Below are 25,120 nucleotides of genomic sequence, written 5' to 3'. Positions count from 1 at the left end.
AGGAGATTAATTGTTATTACCATCCACTGGATTTGACTTTGGGAGCAGATTCTCGCAAAATCACGAAGAGGGCTTCCAAGGGCTGAAGGTTACACAAAGCTGCAAAAGCAAATAGACACGTTTAGGATCTACAAGAAAGATCACTTCAGGGCCTTGCAGAGGGGATTCTCTTTTTCTTCTTGTCATGTGGAATAGATAGAAAGGATTAAATTGAAACAAAAGAATGCACTTAGAAGAAAATCTTATTTTAATACAAATATTGAATTAATTGCTTTCATATAACAAATCGATTTTACTTTCGATCAGTTTTTAAAACATTGCAGTAGGAGAAAAAGGCCAATAAACTGAGTGAATATTTTGCATGTAGAAGGCACGGGTTTGATTCCTAGTTCCACATGGTCTCACTCCCAAGCATCATAAGGAGCTAGCTCTAAGTACTGAGTCCAGTATACCCTCCTCAAAGCACTGCTGATCATGACATAAAGACCAAAAATATTTTTTAATATTACTGATAATTTATATCTAAGAATGCAAACAAAATTGAGTAAAACGCTAATCTGCTTAGTGCTCTTCTGTATTTTGTATTGTAGGTGTCTTTTTGCAAGTTGAGAATTCTAGTAAAAGAGGTAGATATAGTATATCTATTTGTTAAGTACACATCCTCTAGAATAAGATCACCTGAGTTCAATTCTTTGTGACTATACCTAACCTTCTTTATATAAAAATAGAAAAAATAATTCCCGTGAAGAACTGCTATTGTTTTGAGGATTAAATGATAATCTATGTGCAGGAATGTCTGGCACAGAGTAGATAATACAATTAGCTTTTTATAATTTTTAAGTCTGATATCAAATAACTAGTCTGCTGTTCCTTTTTTTTGCTTTTTGGGTCACACCTGGCGATGCTCAGGGGTTACTCCTGGCTCTGCAACCAGGAATCACCCCTGGCAGTGCTCAGGGGACCATATGGGATGCTGGGAATCAAACCTGAGTTGGCCACATGGAAGGCAAACGCCTTACCCGCTGTGCTATCGCTCCAGTCCCTGCTGTTCTCTTTTTCAGACATATCTCCATATCAAAAAAGCCTGTTCCAATAGGTACTGTATAAATACTTGTCAACAGTTAAGAATTCTTAGCTTTTTAAAATAAGCATTTAAATATGTGTCTCACCTAACTCATTTCTTCTCATTATATTATTAAAGGAAACTCATAGTGCAAAAAATCCCCAATGGAGAGCTATAGTGTGAGCTTCCTTTAACATTACATGTGAGGACAGTTTGATATTGTATTTAGATAAGGGTAGTTTGACATTAATTATTTTTAGAGTCATACTAGCTCTCCCAAAATGCTACTCTAGTGCCTAGCAAGTAATTAATTGAAATTGAAATGAAGAAAATTTTCCCAGTGTGATTTATTAGAGTTATATAAAGTCAATTACTAAAAGGTCAAGTTTTGTTTCAGTTACATAGGTATAAATTACTGAACTCTTCAGTTTTATAGTAGAGCAGTATAAAACTCAAAAGATCAGTATATTGGACTCTTCATTCCATTACTGTGCCCACTAAAGAGGTTTAATCTTTAAATACATTGTATGTTTATACAGTATCAAACAGTTGTCATTGATTCGCATCTGAGCATTCAGTAAATAAACAACATCCTAAGGACTCAAGATGAAATAGACTACATTTATAAAGGAAAAAGGAACAGTCCACAAAAGAATGGAGTATACAATAGTTACAAAAATTGTGTAAGACAGCAACTATGTTGGTTTCCTACATGTTCTAATTTAAGGCATAGCAATAAAGGTGCCCTTTATCTCTTAACACTACCTAACTTTTCACCATTATTCCTAATCCTTTGAAACAACAAATATTTTTTTCTGAATCTAACTCCCCATAGATTAGAAGTATTAAACTCGGGATAATCTGAATTATTTTAGATAAGGCAGATGCCCTACTCACTGTACTATCACTCTGGCCCTCAGTGAACAGCTTTATTCTCTGAGTATCCCTACAACAACCTTCAGGGAGAAGTTATTATTCCTCTCTTTTTACTTATCCAGGGGAGAATCTCCAAAAAAGGAACAGACTTTATTGCCTGAATCTCAGAAGCAATGATCATATGATGGGCATGTTAGAAGGTAATCTCAGAGATAATTATAATAATCTGAGGTATTTCTGTTAGTACTTCATACAATAGAAATAGGTTGTGAAAGAGAAATATTTTAGAAGGCTATTTTACATTTCTCATAACCAAAGTTGCAGCATTTCAGTTACTTATACAGGCTTACTCTATTTTATCTCAGTGTGAGTTCAGAATTTCAAGGACTTGATTATGGCTCATTGGCGGAGGACATGACCTTAACATGTGAGGCCTTGAGTTTTATCCCTAGCATTGAAAATTAAAAAGAATCTATTGGTGTGCCACCTTGTTTTTCAAGAACTTTGACATTCATATACTCTGAAATTCTCTTTTCTCATGGTTTTTGTCAGTTTGCTCATTACCTTGTTTTTTACCCATTACTAGTTAAAAATGCAAAAATGAAACAAAAAGTAAGCCAAGAAGTACATAGCTGAAAAATGTTTTTTAAATCATGATAAGGAATGCTCAGAAACAGTAGAAAAAATACTAATCAGTGTAACCATTCATTCTAAACAAAAATAAGCATTGAGACTAATGTAAAACACCATATATATATATATATATATATATATATATAGAGAGAGAGAGAGAGAGAGAGAGAGAGGAAAAAGAAGTAGCAGCAGCAGTGAAGAGGCAATCTCAGAGGCTACAGAATTGACCACAGAAAATAAAGAGATGATGAGGAACAATTATCTATCTTCCCAATATCATTTCAATTTTATATATGCTATATACACAATTTTACCGGACTGGAGCAATAGCACAGCGGGTAGGGCATTTGCCTTGCACACAACTGACCCGGGTTCGATTCCTCCGTCCCTCTCTGAGAACTCATCAAGCTACCGAGAGTTCCTTGCCTGCACGGCAGAGCCTGGCAATCTACCCGTGGCGTATTCGATATGCGAAAAACAGTAAAAACAAGTCTCACAATGGAGACATTACTGGTGTCACAATGGAGACATTTGCCCGCTTGAGCAAAATCGATGAACAGCAAGACAACAGTGCTACTACACTGCTACACAACTTTACCATAATTTTAATTGTACTTATCCAACATAGATACTTTGTAATTTAAAGTACTACAGATTACAATCATCAGCAGCTGATACTCATATTTGTCCCAGTTTTAAATTCAACCCCATTATTAGATAGATAATCCAAGAATGTGAGGGTAGAGGTACACTGCTGATAGGCATGGTGTTGGAATTGTGTTATAAGAAACCATTATTAATAGCATTGTGAACCAAAGAATCTCAATAAAAATATACAAAGGATAAAAAACAAAACATTGTTAAAAAAATAACCCATGGGTACCATGAATTGTCAACAATTTTCTCACTACAAATTAACCTTTTAAATATTATTCCCATTGATCTTGAAATATAGTCCCAAAATAACCTAAGTGTGTAAAGCCTTGTGCATGGATATTGTGTAGGAGAGCTTGCAAGAATATGGGAACCTATACTGTCTTCTTGGAGAAGATGAGAGAAAAACAACTCTGCCTTCTCCACCCTTAGACACTTCAGGCATTTCTTTTACTTATAACCTAATTTGTATATAATTAATATAATTGGATTTATGAAAATATGCTATGAGTGGTTATAAATTATTTATACCTATACTTGCATTCCATTTTCACTTTTCTATTAAGGAAAAATGCTTTTAAAATAACAGGATATTGATGAATCAATGAATCATTTAAATATCACGATGGTTAAGGAAACATGAGGAAACTGTAGAACAACTAATGGCACTTGGGTTATTCAAAGGAGTAAAGAAAGTACTAAAGGGAAACTGGACTGACTATAATAAAGCAAACATTTTTTTAGTACTTAGCACCCAGTATATTAGCTCAATTTCAATAGACAATTAGAAGATTTTATCAATTGTAAAATTCTGTAGTAGTAACAGTATGTAACTGTTCCAGAACCTAAATGTTACATTCTACCAATATATACTGAAACACTTTTGGATCCTATTTGGTTGGGACTGTCAGAAGCAAATACTACTGAGGTTAACTGAAAACAATAATTAGCTGAAAATTAGTAAAATCCAGAAAGAACAAGCTCTTTCTATGCATTTATATGATCATTCTCACTACACTATTTGGTAATTACTGAACAGGAAGTCATGTATAGTTTGGCACATAGTGTGGCACCTGCATGGCAGTACACCATTACTGATACAAGTGGAAATCTACTCTTCCAAAGGAACAGATTTATAAAGCATATCTTCTTAACCTTTATCAAATATTAAGAAATTTTACTCACGAGGAGCTCCTTCAGCCATTTCAATTGCAGTGATTCCCACAGACCACACATCACTCTGAAAGAAGAAAATCATCAAAGATACGTTAAAATAGGAGACTGGTGTTATGTAGAATATAAAAACAAATTTTGTCTGAAGAAAGAAATCAGTGCCAGAGACATTTTATGGATTTTCTGTAGTGAATCTTGTTACAGAATGGTATAGTGAAGACAATACTTTCTGAATTTGAGACCAGCCACCCTTTTACTACTGAACACGTTGTTATGAGATGGAATTCAGTTTAAGTAAACTCTGTTTTCAAAATATATCTATTGTTGCTTTAAAAAAACACCAAGAGAGTGTGCTGTAAGGAGCTCCTACAACAAGGACCTACAAAATGCACGATCTTAGGTAATTCATTCAATTCTGTGTACCTCAAGTTTTTCATGTGTAAGTCACAGATAATTGTGGATGCCTCTTGACAGAACGTTAATAAGTATTACATGAAGTAATATATAGTATATTTTCTGCAGTTCTTAGACTATGGTAATAAGATGATTTACCATAATAAAATAATTCATACATACTAGAGTAAACTATATGAATCTTTCACTGTTATCAACTGCATTTTAAGTGCATTGTAATATTGATTTTTAAAATATGAAAAGAGATCTGGGCCAGATGTAAAGGATCTGACTAGATGACTATTAAACAATTTAATATTGAATATGCCAAAAACAGTAACAAGTCTCACAGTGGAGACATTACTGGTGCCCGCCCACTTGAGCAAAATCGATGAGCAACAGGATGACAGTGACAGTGACCATTGATTTCCAACTATCTTTCTCAGAGTAGTCCCTTCTGTACCCTACCTGCCTTTTATCCAAGCACTTGAAGCAGGCTTCCAAGTTGGAAATGACCAGTCTGGATAAGAAATGTGTGATGAAATAAGAAAAAGAGTAAGCATGAAAACCTCTCAGTATCTGTATTGCAAAACATAAAGCTTAGGATGAGACAGAGAAAAAAGGAAATTGTCTGCCATAGAGACAGGTTAGGTGACAGAGAGAGTAGTGGAAGGGAAACTGGGGACATTGGTGTTGGGAAATATACAGTGGTGGAGGAATGGATGTTGAAACATTGTATGACTGAAACCCTATCATGAAGAGTCTTGTTAATCTGTATCTCAAGGTGATTCAATTAAAAAATAAATAAAATAAACAATTAGTTTGAATTTTTAGTAACCAATGCTTGTAGATCTCTTAGCATCAAAGAGTTGTGATGGTCTGTTTAAACTTTCAATTACATAGATCCAAAAAATAAAATACTAATATTGGTGAAATTTCTTGGAAGACAAAAACAGTTTTACAGTCCCAAATCATTGTTTTTGAAGAAATCCATTCAAAAAACATCATCTTCTATAATCTCTATAACTTCAAATTATACTGCACTAAAATAGGTTTTCAATAGATCTTTTTGAGGATCATGTTGAAGGCATTTAAGGAAAGGGAAAAGAGATGAATTTTAAATCAATCAACTTCAACTTTGAGTCCTAGAATCTGCACAGTTGAACCACAATGAATTGTTTGGATGAGTTATGAGTTGAGAGCAACTGTGGTTTTTCTAGTCTATAGCAACTGGAGACATTTCTTTCCACAGCAGCTTTTTGAAAAATGTACATATATGCATACAGTCTAAAGTGCAGAATCAGTGGAAATTTTAATAAATATAATGAATGTTAATTTGTCGATTCCACTGACATCTTTGTGTGGTTTCGAGTTTAACTATGCCAAAGATTTTCTTTTCCTGAGTAGTCAACTTATTTTTCTTTCTGGAGCTATGTTACTATGGGAATTAATAATTAGCTTTGCATTTACTTATTTTAAAATTCACAAAGCCCTCAGCCACTGGAAGTTAAATTTCCATATAAAACAATGCAATATAATAACTGTATCAAGAAGTTATAAGAACAATTAATTTGATTCCTCACATATGTCTAACTCCAATTATTTACTTTGTGTAAATTATTAGAAAATATTGCTGTGGTGGCTGGAGTGAGAGTACAGACGGCAGTGTGCTTCCTTGCCCAAGGCTGACAGAGGTTCATCCCCAAACTCCAATACTACCAGGAGTGATCCCTAAGCACAGAGTCAGAATTAAACCCCAAACACAACTGGGTATGGCACCAACATTTAAAATGTTGCCATTCATTACTCCAATATTAAAAACATACACATGTAACCAAGCTAATTATAGGAATTGTAGTTAGTATTTTTCTATTAGTATTTAATGTGAAAAGATAATCTACTTAATTTTTAAACTTTTATTTTTACCACTAGAAATCTGTAATCAAGAATTCTTTCCAAAGTTTTATTCCCACTCACTCTCTGAATCCTCACACTTACTCTGTAATCATAGGAGCGTCTTGGATCCTCATCACAGTCAATCACCTCAGGTGCCATCCAGTATGGTGTCCCAATGAAGCTATTTCTTCTTCCATTAGTTCTGCTTACCTGGGCACTAACTCCAAAATCCACTGTGAAATTCAGCATATGCAAATAATTATTTAGTAACGAAGAGCTTAATAAGTTATTACTTTAACTTGGAAAGCCAATACAAAAGCTACAATGGATAATAGATTTTCATTCCAGCTCAGAAAACTTTACCATGAAGTCTACTCAAGAAAAACTGAGTACACTTTCACTGCTATTTATGTTGGAAAGAGACTCAGAATAGCTATTATAAATCTACAGTAGGTTTGGCAAAATATTTACCATTAATATTAAAAATAAAATTCCATCAGTATACCTTGAGACTCTGAAGTGATAACATATGTAGTTTTTGGACCTGCCACAAAGTTCAAGGAAGAAATGCAATAAAAGATACATCTAAAATCTATTAGCAGTATATTAAACTTACTCATGACTTTAGAAATTTTTATCACATGGTTTTTCCTGGTAGAATATAGATTAAGTTTTGTAAAATTTCTGAATCAGTTACAAATATGTACTATGGTATTCAATCTTAGCTTACACTAAAAAAATGCCTCCTATTCATCTGTGGGATACATTATATGAAAATATTTAGTATTGTATCCTCAGAAACAGACAGAATAATGGCTAAAGTAGATGGTTTATTTAGTCCAGAAAAAATAAGACAAGAATGAAATATTAGGTTGATTTTATAATTTAGAATGGTTTCCTGGAAAGGATGGAGAATAACACTGACTGAAAAATAATTTGAAGAATTTTAAAGAAGAAAAGGATTAAGAAAAAATAAGTGTTTAAGAGTCTTCAAGGGAGTATCTAGAAAGAACAAAAAATGTTTGACTCTATGTGAAAATTACCATTGGGTGTTAGACAATCTCATTATCTAGAAATATTTTAATAGCAGACTAAATCAGAGCAGTAAACATTCTTACCATCTTAGTGCCAATTTTAATTGCCAAAAGCACCTATTGTAGACATACTTTTATTTATGAGAACCAGAGAAGAAGTGGAAAATGCAAATATTTTAAGAAATACTGATAAACAAAAGAAATAGAAAAGATGAAATTAGGGAAAAAAAGATGAAATTAGAGAAGATATAGTTCAGTGGTAGTACAAACCTTTCCCATATTGCCTGGGAAGAAAGTATGCAGAGTAATGACCAAATATAGTTGCAATACAATAATTTTTCTATCTCACCAAGTGCAAAATATTTTTTGCAGGAGCTGGAGAGATAGTATAGTTGTTAAGGTATTTGCCTTGGATCTCGCTGACCCACTTTGGTTCCCCCAAACCATATATGGTTCTCCAAACACTGCCAAGAATCGCTCCTGAGCAGAGTTAGGAAGAAATCTTCAGCACCACTGAGTGTACCACCGCATCCCTCCACAAATAAAAGGGTGTAAAAGTCAAGTCTAATTTCAGTGTTAGAAGTTCTTTCCTACAGAGTAAAGTAAGTGAGCTTTAATGCATGGATTATTTTACCAATTTTTCAGTGATTTTTCACAAATAATTTCCCTTCTGCATTGCAAATGGTAGGCTTGACCAGCAACTTGACTCAAGTATATGGGAATCCTGACTCATAGAAACAACATAGAATGTAGTTTTATAGCAAACTACGTATACTACACAGTTAAATATGAGAGCTACCAATCTCTGATATATTTAGCATAGTATTTCAATATGTATTTGTAACTACTTTTTACTTATTTTAAGAAGAATTTGTTCAACTTCTCAGTGAATGAGAAAATTCTCTATTCTGGTTGAATTTACCAGTGAAAATGAGGGCTATTTAAGATAAAGTTAAGGTGCACAAGAATTGATAGAATTATTGTTGTTTTGGGGCCACATTCAGCAGTGCTCAGGATTTATTCTTGGCTCTGTGCTCAGGGGTCATTTCTGGTGGACTCGGACCACATGGGGTGTCAAATGGAAGCCAGATCGGCTGCATGCGAGGCAAGTGCCCCACTGATGTACTATTGCTCTGACTCAACAGATTTTTTTAAATGCATCATGTGCTATTATGTAGCACTGACATTATTCACATGGTATTATGTAAACAAAAACAACAGTACTTTTGACATAAAAAGATGTGACCTATTTATTCTCTTGTGAGATAATATGTTAGGATATTCAAATAAATTATGCCATTCTGAACCTTGTAATAGGTTCAGAATATAGGTAATAGGTAAGGGACTGCCTGGTAGTTTGATTTGCACATTACATGTACATAATTTCTTACTGATAATATTTACTTAAATTTGAGAAAATAGTCCAAATAAGTAATTTGTGCTTAAGTGCCTTAATAGTCCTTTCATTTTCTTTGTAAAAGATATTTCTCATGTGTGAGACATTTTATTTTTTTGGTTCAGGGGTCATACCCAGCAGTGCTCAGGGCTTACTTCTGGCTCTGTGATCAGGAAACACTTCTGGCAGTGTTAGGGGACCAAATGCAGTGCTAGGGATTGAACCCAGGTTAGCCTCATGCATTGCAAGTGCTTTCTTTGTTGTTTTACTAACTCTTTAGCACCTGGAAATTTTTCTTAAACACTATTAATGGCATGAGAATTTACATATGAAAAATATTCAATTAAATTTTTATTATATTAGGATAAAATGTTAGTCTCTAATCATAATTGAAAATCTATTTTTATGTACATGTTTTAAAAGAAGCAGGTTGATCTTGCTCCTATTTCCACCTCTATTTCTGAACATGCTTTCAATTTATGACAATTTCTGCAGATGGTGATAAAACCTAAATCAGTAGATAATATTAGTGGCATGATAGAAACCAGTTACCTGAAAGTAATTATCTTCATTAAGATACTTTGGATTCAAAGTAATGCTTGAAAAACTTACCTAGTTTTACTTCAGCATTATGAGTGAGTAGCACATTCTGGCCCTTAATGTCCCGGTGAATTACACGATGTGCATGAAGATGAGCTAAGCCCTGCCAAAAGATTACACATATATAATATCTTAAATGCAAGTTTTTCACTTCTGATACTGTTCTTAGTGTTTATGAAAAAATCTTTTTTTAAGAAAAATGACCAAGATTTGATTTTTCAGACCAAATTTTTTGTTTTAACTGGAATTACTACGAGCAGTTCCTAGAAATGGTACTTTTGGCTATAAGTGAAAGAAAATAAATCAGGATTCCCATGAAAAAAAAAACACCAAAAAGCAATGTTTGTAGACATTGGGCCAATTCTTTTCTTTTCTACTCTCCATATTTATCCATATTTCCAGTTAACCATAGAATAAAGACCTGGACATCTTAAGTATCATAGTTCAGTCATTGTTCTGCTTTGTTTCTCATCCAACCATTTGCTGAGTCCAAACTATTTTTCTAATCAGCCTTGTAGGCTGAGAACTTAATAAATAAGGAAATTAATTTTAAATCATTCCAAATTTGCATTGGCTTACCATCTTGGGTCCCACCTCATTCACTGCTAAGATTAACCAGTGACCTGACTATCCATTGACTGACTTCAGTGGCATTGTTCCAATTAGAAAAGATAATAGTAGAAGTAGGGTCAGAGAAATAATACAGAAGTTAGATTGTTTGCCTTGCATTCCAATAACCCAGTTTTGAATGCCCATAACCATATACAGTCCTCTAAGGACCATCAAGAATCACTCCTGAGCATAGAGCCAGGAATAGGACTTGAGTACCACTGTGTATGCCAAAAACCACCAAGATGAAAAAATAAAAGAAGTAGCAGTAAATAATCTTAATCTTTACAAAGCTAAAATAGTAAAGACAGATATTTATTGAGTCATCATTTGCCAGGTAGAGTGCTAAACTCTTTACATGAAATGAATTATTATATCTTGGTGTTAGACCATAGTACATTTGGTTGGGCCTTTCATGCTGCCAAACCTGGTTCAATTTCCAGCACCCCACATTTTCCCTGAGCATAGCCAAAAGTGTCCCCTGAGCACAGAGCCAGGAATACAACCCGAGTACTTCTGGCTGTGGCCCCTAAAGTAAGACATTATATCCTTATAGCAACTCTTCAATTAATCTGCTAATATCATCCCTTATTAAGAATGAGTAAAGTAAGGTATATAGAAATTAAGTAAATGATGAGAATCACAGTCATCATATTATATAAAACTGTGATAGCAGACCAGAGTTTGTGGTCTAAACTGTTTACACTGTTAAGAAAAGCAGACCCAACCAAGAGAGGACGAATGACATTGTATTGAAAGTGCTACTCAATTATTTATTTCTTCTTGGGTAAATTCTGAATCCAAAAATAAAAATCTGTTTAACATAAGGAAATCATTTAAGTAGGGCATTGTTCAAATGATTGTTTGCAAAGTAGTTGAAGATGGTTTAGTTTACTCCTGTGAAACGCTTGTGTCTACCTCACATACAACTTAATCTCTAATGACATTGGGATAATATTTTTAGGAACTCTGAAAATCATTAACACAATAATTACTCGGTAATTGTATTCATACGCTATTGAACACAGCACTCTGACTTTAAAAGTCGTGATTTAAAAGGACCATTTTACCCATCTTGTATATCTAAGAATTTCAGGAAATTATATGAAAATTCCCTCTAAAGCTTTTGGTCTTTCTGCTATCCTGAATCAAAGGGTATGTTTACATGTTTTAAAATGCTCTTAATGAGCAGACATAAATAATAGTTTACATAAATACATATATGCACACACACAACACACATATGTACACAACCCTTAAAGGAATTTTCAGGTCAGGTAGAATGACTAAAGGAAGACTCACCTGCAGGATTTCTCGGCAGATATAAGCAATCCAGTCTTCTTTTAAACTTTGATTTCTGGTCATTCTCACTACATCAGTGACCGAGCCTGCTGCACATAATTCCATCACCATCTTCAGGAAAATCAGGAAAGTATAAAGAATTAGAAGGCAATTCTCTGAAAATTTCTGGAGAATTTTAGTCCACATGATTTGTATTGTATGTGATGTTTACAGATTATAATACTACAAAGACTGGTCCAACTTTCTGGTCTCTGGGAAGATTTCAAAAGTTTATGAAATTAATTGCTAGAAAAAACTAAAGAGTTGAAGGAGACAAAGTAGGTCCCACACCAGGGTTAGTTAACTGTAAGTGGGATTTCATGTAAGCCCTGTGGGTTTGAAAATAATTTATAGTTAACAATTAAGACTAAATTGAGCTTTTATTTTTGTTTTGTTTTACATTTAATTTATAAGTTATTTTTACTCAAGATAGTGGCAAACTACAATTGCAAGGAGGGAACTGCCAATTGTAATCTTGCATATTTCCTGCAAATTTTATTACTGCCAAAGAAAATCTATTTCTTTTGTTATTGGTTCACACCTGGCAATGCTCATGGTTTATTCCTGGCTCCGCACTCATGAATTACTCCTGGCAGTCCTCAGGGAAACATAATGGATGCCGGATGGAACCCAAGAAGTCCCCCATGCAAGGCAAGTACCCTACTGTCTCTCCAGCCCCCAAAGAAAATCCACTGTTTCCATTGTAAGGTAGATATCTTAGAGTGTATTATTCAAATTTTATGTTACCAATTATCTCAATTTCTCAGAAAAACTTGGCTTTTGCCAGCAAAGTTTTAGAGGAATTTTCAACTAGTAAATGTCCATTCATATGTGATCTATCTTGAAGTCTGACCAATGATACAGAGACTATATGATCAAACTATAAGATTTTTCTTTAATAACAAGCTTATGAACTATTTGACATATCAAAGTTACTTTATCAATTGAAAAATTCTCTGTTTAAATTGTAGGCTAGTTCATTATTATCTTAGAGGAAAGAAAGCAAAACCATCAACCCAAATACAGTCAAAATGTCTCTTTCCTTTTGTAATACTAGGATTATATTCTTTTCATAAAATCATTCTCAGTTTATACATATTCCACAGCTTACATACTTGCACACTTTCACCAGAGTACAAGGTCACATAAAAAGAAAAGATGAAGGGTTGGAGCGATAACATAGCGGGTAAGGCATTTGCCTTGCATGCAGCCAACCTAGGTTCGATTCCCAGCATCCCCTATGGTCCCCCGAGCACCACCAGGTGTAATTCCTGAGTGCATGAGCCAGGAGTAACCCCTGTGCATGGCCAGGTATGGCCCAAAAAGAAAAAAAAATGAAAAGATGAACATGAGGCCAACTCAAGTTCGATAACTGATACCCCTTACCTGGAGCCCGCCAGAAGTGGTGTCTGAGTGTAAAGGCAGGAGTAAGTACTGATCCCAGCCAGGTGTGGGCCCATGCCCAAAAAGAAAAGAAATAAAACAGCCTAACAAACCCTTTTAAGCACAGTGGCTGTCAGGTGAACTTTATAAATAGTAATTGTTTTCCCTTTATTCACTTCTGTTTGTTTTAACAAGCATAAAAGTGTGAATGGTCCATTAAAATCATCCACAAATCAAAATAAAATGGCTCTCACTTTAATTTTAATTTTTTTCATGGAAGTTTCTTATTACCTAACTTGATTTTGAACCATCTCTTTTTTGCCCACATAGAGAAACATACGTTTTCCTTCTGAATATATTGTGTGATTATTTAATTGGTGGTCCTTGAAAATAAACAGTGTGATACAATGAACCAGAAATGTTTTTAATTCAGCTTCCTATTGCATTTCTAGCATATAGCAGATGTCTTGGCAAATAGATGGTGTCAAAGAGTATAGATTTAATAACTGACTGATTTTAGTACTGCTATATCAAAAAAAGGAGATTGTCATGGAAGAAATCCAAAAGAAAATGTCTTAAAATGAAATACTTAAGAAATGACATATCAATAGTACCAGTAACCTTTAAAGCTGCGCAGCAATATATACTAAGTCTCAATAATAATTGTGATAGTAAAGGAAATTTTGTTGGTGGACACTTGGAAGAAAATTGGATTAAACTGAAGCTATTTTAATGTGGTGGCTTTCAATGTTTAAAAACTACAAGCATCATGAATATTACTTGTGACTGCTAAAAAGCCAAATTCATGATTCTACATCTCAGTCTAACTGAATAATTCATAGGTTAGAGCCAACAGTCTGCAATTTGCTAGACTGTCCAAGAGACTCTAATGCATATTAAAGTTTGAAAGACTAGTAATCCAGGAGTACAGCTAGATGTGTTCTAAAAATTAAAAATAAAAAGTTTCTAGGAATTATGTTTAAATACAAGTGAATATACAGTGAATCTTCATTAGCATGTTCCATAGATTTAAAAAGGTGACTTGGGACTAGAGTGATAGCACAGCTGGTAGAGCGTTTCCCTTGCATGTGGCCAACCCAGGTTCAATTCCTGGCATCCCATGTGGTCCCCGAGCACTGCTAGGAGTGATTCCTGATTGCAGATCCAGGAGGAAACCCTGAGCATCGCCAGGTGTGACCCAAAAAAGCAACGAATAAATAAATAAATAAATAAATAAATAAAAAGGTGACTTAAAGTGAAATGACTTGTTTATAATGAAAGTAGGACCTGAAATAGTGTCCTTTCATTCTATTTCGATTGGTATTATTTTTCATCTCATCAATGAAACACTATTGAATGAGATGATGTTATTTTGTTATTAGCAACTTTTAAAATGCACTCATATGCTGATTTCAACTGAAAACACTCATATTATTTGAATTGATATTTATCCTACCATTATTTGCAGGTTCTTTTAAACATGTCTCAAATGTAGGAAAATATTTAGCAATTGCGTACAAGAACAAAATCCTATTTGAAAAGAAATAGGATACACACTTCCAGTGTTCATTTAAATCTTCCCCCATATGACCCACCCCAATAATCTTGCCAAGTTAGTAAAGTTTTTTGTATTTTATTATTATGAGCTTTAAGAATCAGAAACTGACTTTTCACACTACTTCAAGAAATGTTTGTGTGCTTGAATTCTCCTGTAAGTTCACAAAAGTGGTGTCTCAGACCATGAAACTGTGCATCCTAAAGTAATCCTCAGTCATATGGAATAAATATAAAATAATTATATACCCAAAGTTGGTGTCTCTGACCAGCTGGGCTCATCTTGAAAAATGCACCATAAAAAGATACAATGTTTTTGTGGAAAGAGTACTTCTTCAAAAGGTTGAGTTCTGTCCTAAGATCCTCTTCCTCATCCTGCAGAATAAGAATAGGAGTTAAATTCATAAATTCTGCCAGTCTGTGACCATGAAACTTAATCTACTATCTAATTGTGGTAGATTAAAGGAGGTTCCTATGGCAACTAAGAGCAGTCATAAAATTCTCATTATAGCACACTGGACCCTATAATAAAATTTCAAGTAGATTTTCAAGGAATGGAGCTCTTTGTTTAACTGGGAATTCTGGCGATAAAGATCTTGAGTTCTACTCCTTTAAAATTGTCATATTCAGATCAACAGTAAAGTCTAATGTAAAGTTTGAATGAATAGTCATTACAATTTGCCTCCAATTAACAGTTTAATAGAGATATAACTTAAATATAATTAACTCATTTAAATTACAAAATTCAATGTTTTTGGTAAATTTACATAATTATATAGTAATCACTACAATCAATTTTGGAAACTATTAATACATCCTTATCTTGATAAATTATGTATACTGCATAAATATATTTTTAAGACTATATTCGTTTTTTTGCTTTTTGGGTCACACACAGTTATGCTCAGAGTTACTCCTGGCTCTGTACTCAGGAATTCCTCCTGGCAGTACTCGGGGGAATATATGGGATACCTGGGGACTGAACCCAGGTCATGCAAGGAAAATGTCCTACCCACTGTACTATCGCTCTGGCACCATAATATATTTATTCTTATCTTGATAAATTTATACTGATATTTCATTTTTAATTAAATTTTTTGTTTTGTTCTGGGCCAGAGCTTACTCTTTAATCCTGGCTCTGTGCTCAAGGATCACTCCTGGAGATGAGCCAAGGCAACCTTTAGTGCCGAGGATCAAACTAGGGCCCAGCTGCATAAATAGTAAGTCCTTTGACTCCTGTACTATCTCTCCATTTCCTGTATATACTGTGAATATATATAGTATGCAAAATGCAGGATATTTTATATAAATGAAAATAATACTTTTTGTGACTATTATTCTACCAAATATTTCTCTGTTGCAGTGCACATCAGTATTTCATTTTTCTTCATTTACCTGTCAGCCAGCAATCATCATTTGAATTACTTCACTTCTTGGCTATGTAATATATACATAATAGCCATTTGTGGTTAATAATGCTGCTACACACGTTCAAATTGCATTTTTAGTGGGAGTATATTCTAATTGGTTGGCTTAAAACTAACAGTAAAGCTACGAGGTCAGAAGCAACTATTTTAACACTTCAAGTAATGAGATGTCAACGTGTTTTTCACAGTGCTCTAACACTTTTACATTTGCAGCAGCGATAATAGCTTGAATTTCTCCCTATCTTCATGAACACTTACTATCTTCTACTTTACTATCATCCTAGTGTGTGTGGAACTGGTAATTCATTATGTTTTTCCAATTCCCTGATGACTAGTAATAGTAAGTACTTTTACATACTTATTGTCCATTTTATGTGTTATTCATAGAATTATACATGAACAAGCTAGTCCCAGTTTTTGAACTGAGTTGTCATTTTATGTTTGAATTATAGGATTTGTTTATATTTTTAGATATAATGTTTGTATAAAGTTTATGACTTGCTAATATTTTCTCAAATTCTGTGTTCTGTTTTCTTTATAGGGTTCTTTGAGGCAAAAAAAAAATTAATTTGAACTCCAATGATATGTGAAAGTACACATCTAATATACTTTGTTCCTTTCACTTTCAAAACCATATCCAGGAATCTATTAACAAATCCAATATGAAGTTTTACACATACATTTTTCTTTAGTTTTTTTTTTGTGTGTGGGTTAGTCACACCTAGCAGTGCTCAGGGCTCTCTACTGGATCTTCACTCAGGCAGTGCTCAGGGACCATATGGTATGTCTGGGATCTAACTACTATCAGACTTTTGCCATGCAAGCACTTTACTTGCTGTACTATCTCTCTGGTCCCGTGTAGTTTTAGTTCTAGTACTTTAATCTTTAATCAATTTTGAGTTAACTTTCAAGACAAATAGGGTCCAACTTCATACTGTTGCATGTGGAGATCACAGTTGTATCATGATTATTGGTGAAAGACTATTTTTTTCTCTATCATTGCACACTTGTGAAAACTAGTTGACTATAGGTATGAACAAATAGTTCAGTTTCATTGCTCTAAACACTCTTTTTGATTTAATCTCTGGCACTTCAGATGGTCCCTTGAGCACTGCCAGTAGGGATAACTGAGAACACAACCAGGAATAAGCTCTAAACATGCCAGATGTGGGAAAAAACAACAAAAATGTTTTAAATGCTCTTATAGAGGTAAGACTATCATACATTGTCTTATTAGTTTGAGATTAATTGCATTTTAAAGGAATTGCCTTTATAATTTGTATTAATGTTTTTAAATAAATTTTATTTAAGTGGTCACAAAAATTTGGTCATACATAAAACTGTGCTTTCATATGTGTGTGGTATATATATGCATATATACATGTACATATATATACACATATATATACACATATAGTACAGTATAGTCTTCCTGAACAGTTTTCCACAGCAATGCTAAATATAAGTGTGTATTTTTGTGAAATAGAAACAGGCTTTATTTGGTAGTTCTGTAGGTATGGAAGAAAAGAGAGAGAGTAATGTGTTCAAGAGAGAATGCAGGCTTCTCCAGATAGGAGAGAGAGTCTTAGTACACGTTACAACATGAAAGTATAAAAGTACATATTTCAAGAGGAGAGATATGGCAGCACATACATGCAGGCGCCATGTGCATGAGCAGGCAACACACATGTGTGAAGACAGCATATGCGCTTCAAAGTATATCTTATTTTAGGTATTTTATATGCTAATGAATCACTACAGACAAAAACAATAAGTGAGTATAGATATTCTCAATGAATTACAATTTATACTAGGCATTTTTAAATCTAAAATAAACTCAAACAATTGTAAATCTAATACTTTATAAGTGTTTTAACTAATCTTCAATTTACATATTATATTTGGAAAAAATATCAATTAACATAAATTAAAATAATTATATGAATGCATTACTTCTATAAACATTTAGAATGAAAATGTAGGTCAGTAAGTCAGGGGTGAGTTTAGGGCTTTAGTTAAGTGCAATTACAGGTATTGCAGCATTTTAGCTGAGGTCACCAAAATATAGAGTGTCAAGAGTCATGTCTAGCAGAAGATGGTATGATATTAGAAAAGAACATGGACACTAGCTACTAGGACCTATATCCTTTATTACTGATAGCTACGCGTTAGACATTTACACCAATATCAATTTGTCCTCAAAAATATTGAGAACAAATTGATATTGGTGTAAATGTCTTTGGTGATTGCAGTCATGATCTATCTCTTTGGAAGGAACAATTTCTTAGAGGCCCTGCTTTCCACTATGTTAATATGCCTAACATATAAATGTGGAATTATTTCTAGGAAACAACACTTTAGTTTCTAGAAATATATGAGAAAATATAGAGATTAATTTAAATCTTGCAATTAAAGAAATACAAGGTGGGGGCTGACAGAACTCTGTGTACTTACACTGTATCTCCACCCAACAGACTTTTGATACTTATTCACTCTCACTCGCCTTCCAATTTCAGGTACAGCAGTCTGCAAATCCGAGAACAAAATGTTGTTAGACTCACTAGTACACTTTTTTAAAAAGGACAGGGCGCTAGAGCAATAAGTTGGAATTCATCTTTTGCATGCAGGAGTTCTGGGTTTAATTTCTGACACCGCATGGTCTCCCAAACAACAATGAGAATGGCCCCTAAGCAACAAACTGGGTGTAGTCTCTGAGCAACTCTGGATATAGAACAAAAAATCAAATAAAAATGCTCTACACATAATACTTTGTGCTTTCATCTAGTACTAAATAAAGAATAACACTGTTTCCTTCTCAATTTTCATTAACAGTTTTAACTAGAAGTTTAGATTTTGTTTGGGTTGGGGTGGGCCACACAGCAGTTTTCTGGGCCTACTACAGGCCTTCTGCTCAGAGATCACTCCTAAAGGTGTGCAGAAGGCCATATGTTGTGCCAACACTGAACCAGGGTCAGGTGCATGGAAAGCAAGTATGTTGACCATTGTAACATCTCTCAGGCCCTAACAATTTAGATTCACTTATATACGCAATTTTGGCAGCAAATTCCTAGTAGCACATTGTATTGCGGTAATAGGGAAATTATTGTTATTGTTAGTAAAATGATATCCACTTTAAAAACACGTTATTGGGGACAGAGGTATACAATAGTGGGTAGGTGGCTTGCCTTGCACATGGCTTAGCTGAGAAAGATCCCAGGCATCACATGTAGTCCCTGAGCACATATAGACCCCTGTGCAGACCCAGTGTAAGACCTGAGCATTGCTGGGTATGACCCCCAAACAAACAAACATTAATGTAAAATGTGCCAACTCTACCTGTTGGCTGAACTTAGCTTTTAAATATTTAATTCTAAAATCAGACTACCTAAAATGTTGATAAAATGTAGTTCAAAGATCTTGCAGTTTAAATTAAGGAAATTAGTACATTAGAAATTCTCAATCAAAAATACAAACTAGTGGAATTCATGCCCAATTCAATCAGCTTAATCAATGGCTGAATAAATAGCAGTATCCCTACATTAAAAATTACGAACTAATTATTGGAAGCTTAATTTTAGCTTAAAAAATGTTCACAGGCTGGAAGGGGGAAAGGGAGTGGTGGGAGGGAAACTGGGGACATTGGTGGTGAGAAATGTACACTGTTGGAGGCTTGGGTGTCGGAACACTGTGTGACTTGAAACCCGACCATGAGCAGCTTTGTAACTGTCTATATCATGGTGATTCAATTTAAATCTGTCACTGTCACTGTCTTCCCGTTGCTCATCGGTTTGTTCGAGCGGGCACCAGTAACATCTCTCATTGAGAGACTTATTGTTACTGTTTTTGGCATATCCAATATTCACAGGTAGCTTGCCAGGTTCTGCTGCATGGGCTCGATACTCTCAGTAGCTTGCCGGGCTCTCCGAGAGGGGCGGAGGAATCGAACTCGGGTGGGCCGCGTGAAAGGCGAATGCCCAACCACTGTGCTATTGCTCCAGCCCTCAATTTAAATGAAAAATAAATATAGATAAATAAATAAAATGCGAAAAAACTCATTTGTTTGGAAGTGTATATGCTGGCAAAACAAAAATCATGGAACTGTTTATAGTTTCAGCAATTCACTATTTGCACAAACTAGAAAAGAAATTCAGTGAGTTGGAAGCTTTTCAAAAATAATATAAATGCATTTTCATTGGCATGGAGAAGAGAGAAAATAACTTTTGCTATATTCATCCAAAGAATATCCAATAAAAGTGAGGCACTTGTGCTAAATATAACAAAAATCACTTCTAATGTAGCAAATTCTGTTACAATATGTTTTGAATGTGACACTATTTCATGAATATTAGCAGGAATGGTGCCAATTAAACTGTCTCTTTTGCTCATGTGTCGGAAAATCTATAAAAGTTCTCCCTCTACCTTTCACTGAGAATCTAATGGTCTTAAGTCTCAAAAGGAATATTTGAAGAGGGACATGACGATAACAAATTGCAACAGGATCAACATAGTATTAGAGGAAGCATCCTTATTTCTATATCTGAAAATATATTATCCACTAAAAGCGAGGCATACAGATGTGTTAACATTTTTTGTCAAATACTAAAAATACAGGTCTTTTACTGCAAGTAAACATATTACGTGTAAATATAATAAATCAATAATAAATATATACTAATGAGAATGATTATTAATTGGTATAATTATTAGGCCCACATTAACATAATTAAAATTACCTATAGTAATGAATTGGACTGGAGCGATAGCACAGGGGGTAGGGCGTTTGCCTTGCACGCAGCCAACCCGGGTTCGATTCCTCTGTCCCTCTCAGAGAGGCCAGCAAGCTACCAAGAGTAGCCCACCCGCACATCAGAGCCTGGCAAGCTACCCTCGGTGTATTCGATATGCCAAAAACAGTAACAACAAGTCTCACAATGGAGAAGTTACTGGTGCCCACTGGAGCAAATCGATGAACAATGGGACAACAGTTCAACAGTGCTACTATAGTAATGAATTAAGGGATATGGTTCTCCAATCTGCTTTTCTGAAGACCAGAATCCATTAAAGGAACAGAATAAAAACAGAATTTTGTATTACCTTACGTGCATTCATCACTTTAACAGCTGTAAATGCACCAGTCTTCTCATGTAGTCCCTGAAATATAGAATAGAAATAAAAATTAAAACTGGCTATATAATACATAAATCTCAGCAAAAAATATTAAGTGTCTAATATTGCAGGCTGCTACATAATTTTAAATATTATATACAAATTAAATTTAAAGTATTATTATGCTTTTAACTGAAATATTAACAGATATTTTAAAGTATTTCAACATTTTACTAAAGAAATCAAGCAAGCTAATGGAGTTGTCTTGTTTTTATGTTTCTTTTAATTAGTTTCTAACATACTTAGTCATTTCAAACTACTACTTTTTTATCTTTCATTATTGTTTGCATGGCATCCAAACATATGGCACTTATATGGCATTAGTTTCATTCCAAAATAATGAAAAGTAAAAATTTCCAATTGGAAGTGTGGGGGTGTTGAGGAAGGAGTTGCTCAAAGGAACATTGTTTTCAACTAATTGAACGCTTCTATATACAAAAACAAATTTTTGCATAATACAGCTAATAGTCTAAGTTCAATGACCTCTAAACCTTTAAGTATTCCATCAATCATATAACCAAAGAAATTCTAAAGATTATTTTTAATTGAAACCTTGCCAACTTTTAAGAATGTAGTCTTGTCCCAAATTCACATAGATTACAAATAGATGATTTTCTATCAGAACAAAGAGATTTGAAACCAGAGCTTTTATTTTGTGACTGGTACCTTTTATAACTATTTCAATGGTCATTCAATGTCTCCAGTCTGATATTGATATGAGAGCGTTTCAAGAGTGCCTTATGAGAAATATCACCTTTTCTGAATACAGTGTCATTGTAAGTGAAATCAAGATAAATTAATTCACACTGGACGATAGTGGTGAATGAATGGTTCATTTTCAACCTTTACTTTCCCTTTGTCATTGTAATTCTGAGTGTTACATTCTTGATTGCAATGCTTGCACACGTGGTTGCAGTTGAACCGACTAGGGATCAAAAACAGAGTGCTCAGATAGCGTTTGATGATGTGGGATTAGAACTCGAAGATTCAAACATGGAAATATAGGCACTCTATTACCTATCTATATATGATAGACATGCACACAAATGGAACATGGTTATGTCCAGAGATGAAGAAACTGGAGTGATACAAAATAAATGATATAAATGATATGTGTGATATATGATATAAATGATATAAATAATGTATATCAAATAAATGATAAATGTTAAACAATATAATAAAGAAATGATATAAATTATATATGATCTATGATATAAATTATACAAGTCATTTATATCATATCAACAACATCTATGATATAAATGATAAATAAATGATATAAAACAAGGGATGCCAATGTTTTCCAGGACTTCCCAGAAAGTAGAAAAAGGGAAGAAATGATTTCTCCTTATACTATATCCTTCAGAAGGAAAATAAAACTGAAGATGTGTTGCTTCCAGATCTTTGACATAATAAATCTGTTTCTAAACACACAGTTTGTTATTACAGCTGCAGTGGTAGATTAATGTAAGGGCACTAAAGCCAAAAGAGTTTTCTCATGAAAATGACAGCAATTCTTTTTATTCAGAATGATCAAATGAGAGGTGGTGTGTCTGGAGAGTTTTATTAATTTATCTGAACACGTCAGTTTTACATATTTAATGAACTGCCAGTTCACTAAATATGTAAAATACTGGGATTTCTTGGTTCCAGGAAAGTGATTCTTAAATATATTGCTTACGTAAGGGGCTAGGGATAAAGTACACTGGGTAAGAATTTAACCTTATATTACTCAATCCACAGCATTATATATGAGCTGAGCACCACCAGGAGTGATCTCTGGTCATGGAGCCAGGAATAAGCCCTAAGATTTTCCAAATCCTTCTATCCTCTATGATCTCTTTCACAAAATCTGAGTTATAATATTGCTTTTTATGTGATCCCAACAACCTTTCTCAACAAAATAGAGCTCAAAGAATCGCAAAAGTTAAAGACACCCCTCTACTATTGCCATTAATGTTATATGTCACATACGAAAGTCTCTACTTATTCATTTTTCTCCACAAAGACTGCTATAATTGGGGGGAGAAGTATCCTAAGTGGTACTCAGGAAGCCTGAGGGTACCTTTCTGCAACTCTCATTCAATTAGACTTCCAGTTCAATGCAAGGGCCCGAGGATGCAGTGCTGCTCAGGCTTTGCATTCCCAAGATTATCTGGGCCACCCCAGCTGTGCTCAGGGGTCTTCAGGGTTATATCAAGCAGTGCTCAGGATCCTCCAGGGCTACACCCGGTGATGTTTGGGAAACCATGTCATGTTGGAGAGTGAACTGGGGTTGACCACATGCAAGTCAATTGCCATAACTCCATAATATTTTTCCAGATTAGACTGATAAAATGTTAAACCAAATTCAAAATAAGGATATAAAATAAAATTTAACCCTATGCATTTAATATTAGTTCAATCCTACTGATTGTTGCCATATTTGTTAATGGGGACATTAATCTAAAATAGATCAGATGATTTTCTTGGAAATATAATTACTCTAGGAACACTGGCACCTCTACTCTAGTTCTTGTCAAAGAATTAAGTGTTGCATAACTATTAGAATAGCCAAGAAATGGGAAGAACTTGAGTGGCTGATGGTGATTGAATGAATAAAGATGTTTCAATTTACATATGAATGTATGTGCATGATCATTTATAATATGAGAAAACAGTAATGGATTAACAAAAGCCCTACAAACAAAGACTATTATAATTATAAACACAGAGAAATTGAGAAATTTGGACTCAAAGAGAATACCATGTAACAAAGGAGGCATAAATTGGACTGAAGTTTCTATAAGTAAAGGAACACCAAGGATTGTTTATAGTTGCTCAAAGGTAGAAGAAGCAAGAAAGGCTTCTCCTCTATAGCCTTCAGAGGACAAACTGCCCTGAAAAACATTTGGTTTAAGAATTCTAGTCTCTAGTTTTGTGAGGGAATAAATTCCAGTTTGAGGAAACCTGCTATAGTCACTGTAGGAAACTACTATACCATTGTGGAAGTCTAGGCACTAAGCAAGCGAATAGTCTGGTTTTGGGATTAACATAATACTGATAACAGTACCAGGAAATGTCTAAAATGAGGTTAGGAGTTTGGATTGGAGTTACTTTAATATTTTGAAGTCTTTAAAGGAAAGGGAAAGCTGTCAATTATCAGCAAGAGAGCATTAGATATTCAGTATATTACCTCTCTACCAGATAATTTGCAAATGTTTCGGCCCATTACAAACATTGGGTTTTCATTTAGCAGACTATCTCTTTGCTGTGAAGAAATGTTTTTCAGAAGATGATCTGAATGATCATTCAGAAGATGATCCAGAAGATGATTACCAGGATCATCATTCAGAAGATGATCCTGGTAATACTCAGTCAACTAGACTGGACAGTTCAAATATAGGGCCAGAAGAGGCATTGCAATTGGGGTACTATGTTGCTGAAAACCACAAGGGCTGTCTCCACAGTGTTCAATACTACTATGAAAACCAAGCAGGACTTTGGAATTTCCTGGTCTGCACCGAGAAGTTGAGGGAACTATGTATAAGACAAGGGTGCTATGCATGTAATCCATACCCTCCTGACGCCTGTGCTATTATATCTCTGGCTTCACTGTGCAGAAACTTTTTAGTTTGATGTACTAACTTTTATTTTGATTGGCAATTTGAGCCAATCATTTTACAAAGCCAAATGTTCAACAAGTCCAGAATACACAGACATTATTCTCATGACATATATTAATGAGAAAACTGAATGTCATCTTTAAAAAAAATCAGTCATACTGAGAAGTGCTCAGGACTTACTCCTAGCTTTGTGCTCAAAGATAATTCCTGGTGGGGCCCAGGGGACCAAATATTGTGCCTAGGATTGAAGCAACATCATCTGTGTGGAACGCCAAAGCCACGGTACTATTGCTCTAGTCCCCTGAATGCTGTCT

The 25,120-nt window shown here is 34.4% G+C and overlaps 1 protein-coding gene across 1 annotated transcript in view; it reads right to left on the bottom strand.

Annotated features, from left to right (window-relative positions):
- The window catches only part of NRK (Nik related kinase), a 132,796-nt gene that overhangs the window by 48,385 nt on the left and 59,291 nt on the right, over positions 1 to 25,120 (bottom strand). Inside the window, exons 3-10 of the mRNA XM_055123022.1 lie at positions 21,127 to 21,183; positions 18,487 to 18,558; positions 14,855 to 14,980; positions 11,630 to 11,740; positions 9,731 to 9,821; positions 6,791 to 6,921; positions 4,412 to 4,466; positions 21 to 99 (exon numbers count right to left, since the gene is read on the bottom strand). Of these exons, the coding sequence (XP_054978997.1) occupies positions 21 to 99; positions 4,412 to 4,466; positions 6,791 to 6,921; positions 9,731 to 9,821; positions 11,630 to 11,740; positions 14,855 to 14,980; positions 18,487 to 18,558; positions 21,127 to 21,183 (722 nt within the window). The remainder of the gene's footprint in view (positions 1 to 20; positions 100 to 4,411; positions 4,467 to 6,790; positions 6,922 to 9,730; positions 9,822 to 11,629; positions 11,741 to 14,854; positions 14,981 to 18,486; positions 18,559 to 21,126; positions 21,184 to 25,120) is intronic.

This window comes from Sorex araneus, chromosome X (genome assembly GCF_027595985.1).
Source record: "Sorex araneus isolate mSorAra2 chromosome X, mSorAra2.pri, whole genome shotgun sequence".
Lineage (NCBI taxonomy): Eukaryota > Metazoa > Chordata > Mammalia > Eulipotyphla > Soricidae > Sorex > Sorex araneus.
The sequence above is the reverse complement of the archived record's forward strand: the minus strand, read 5'-3'. Positions and strand labels throughout refer to the sequence as shown.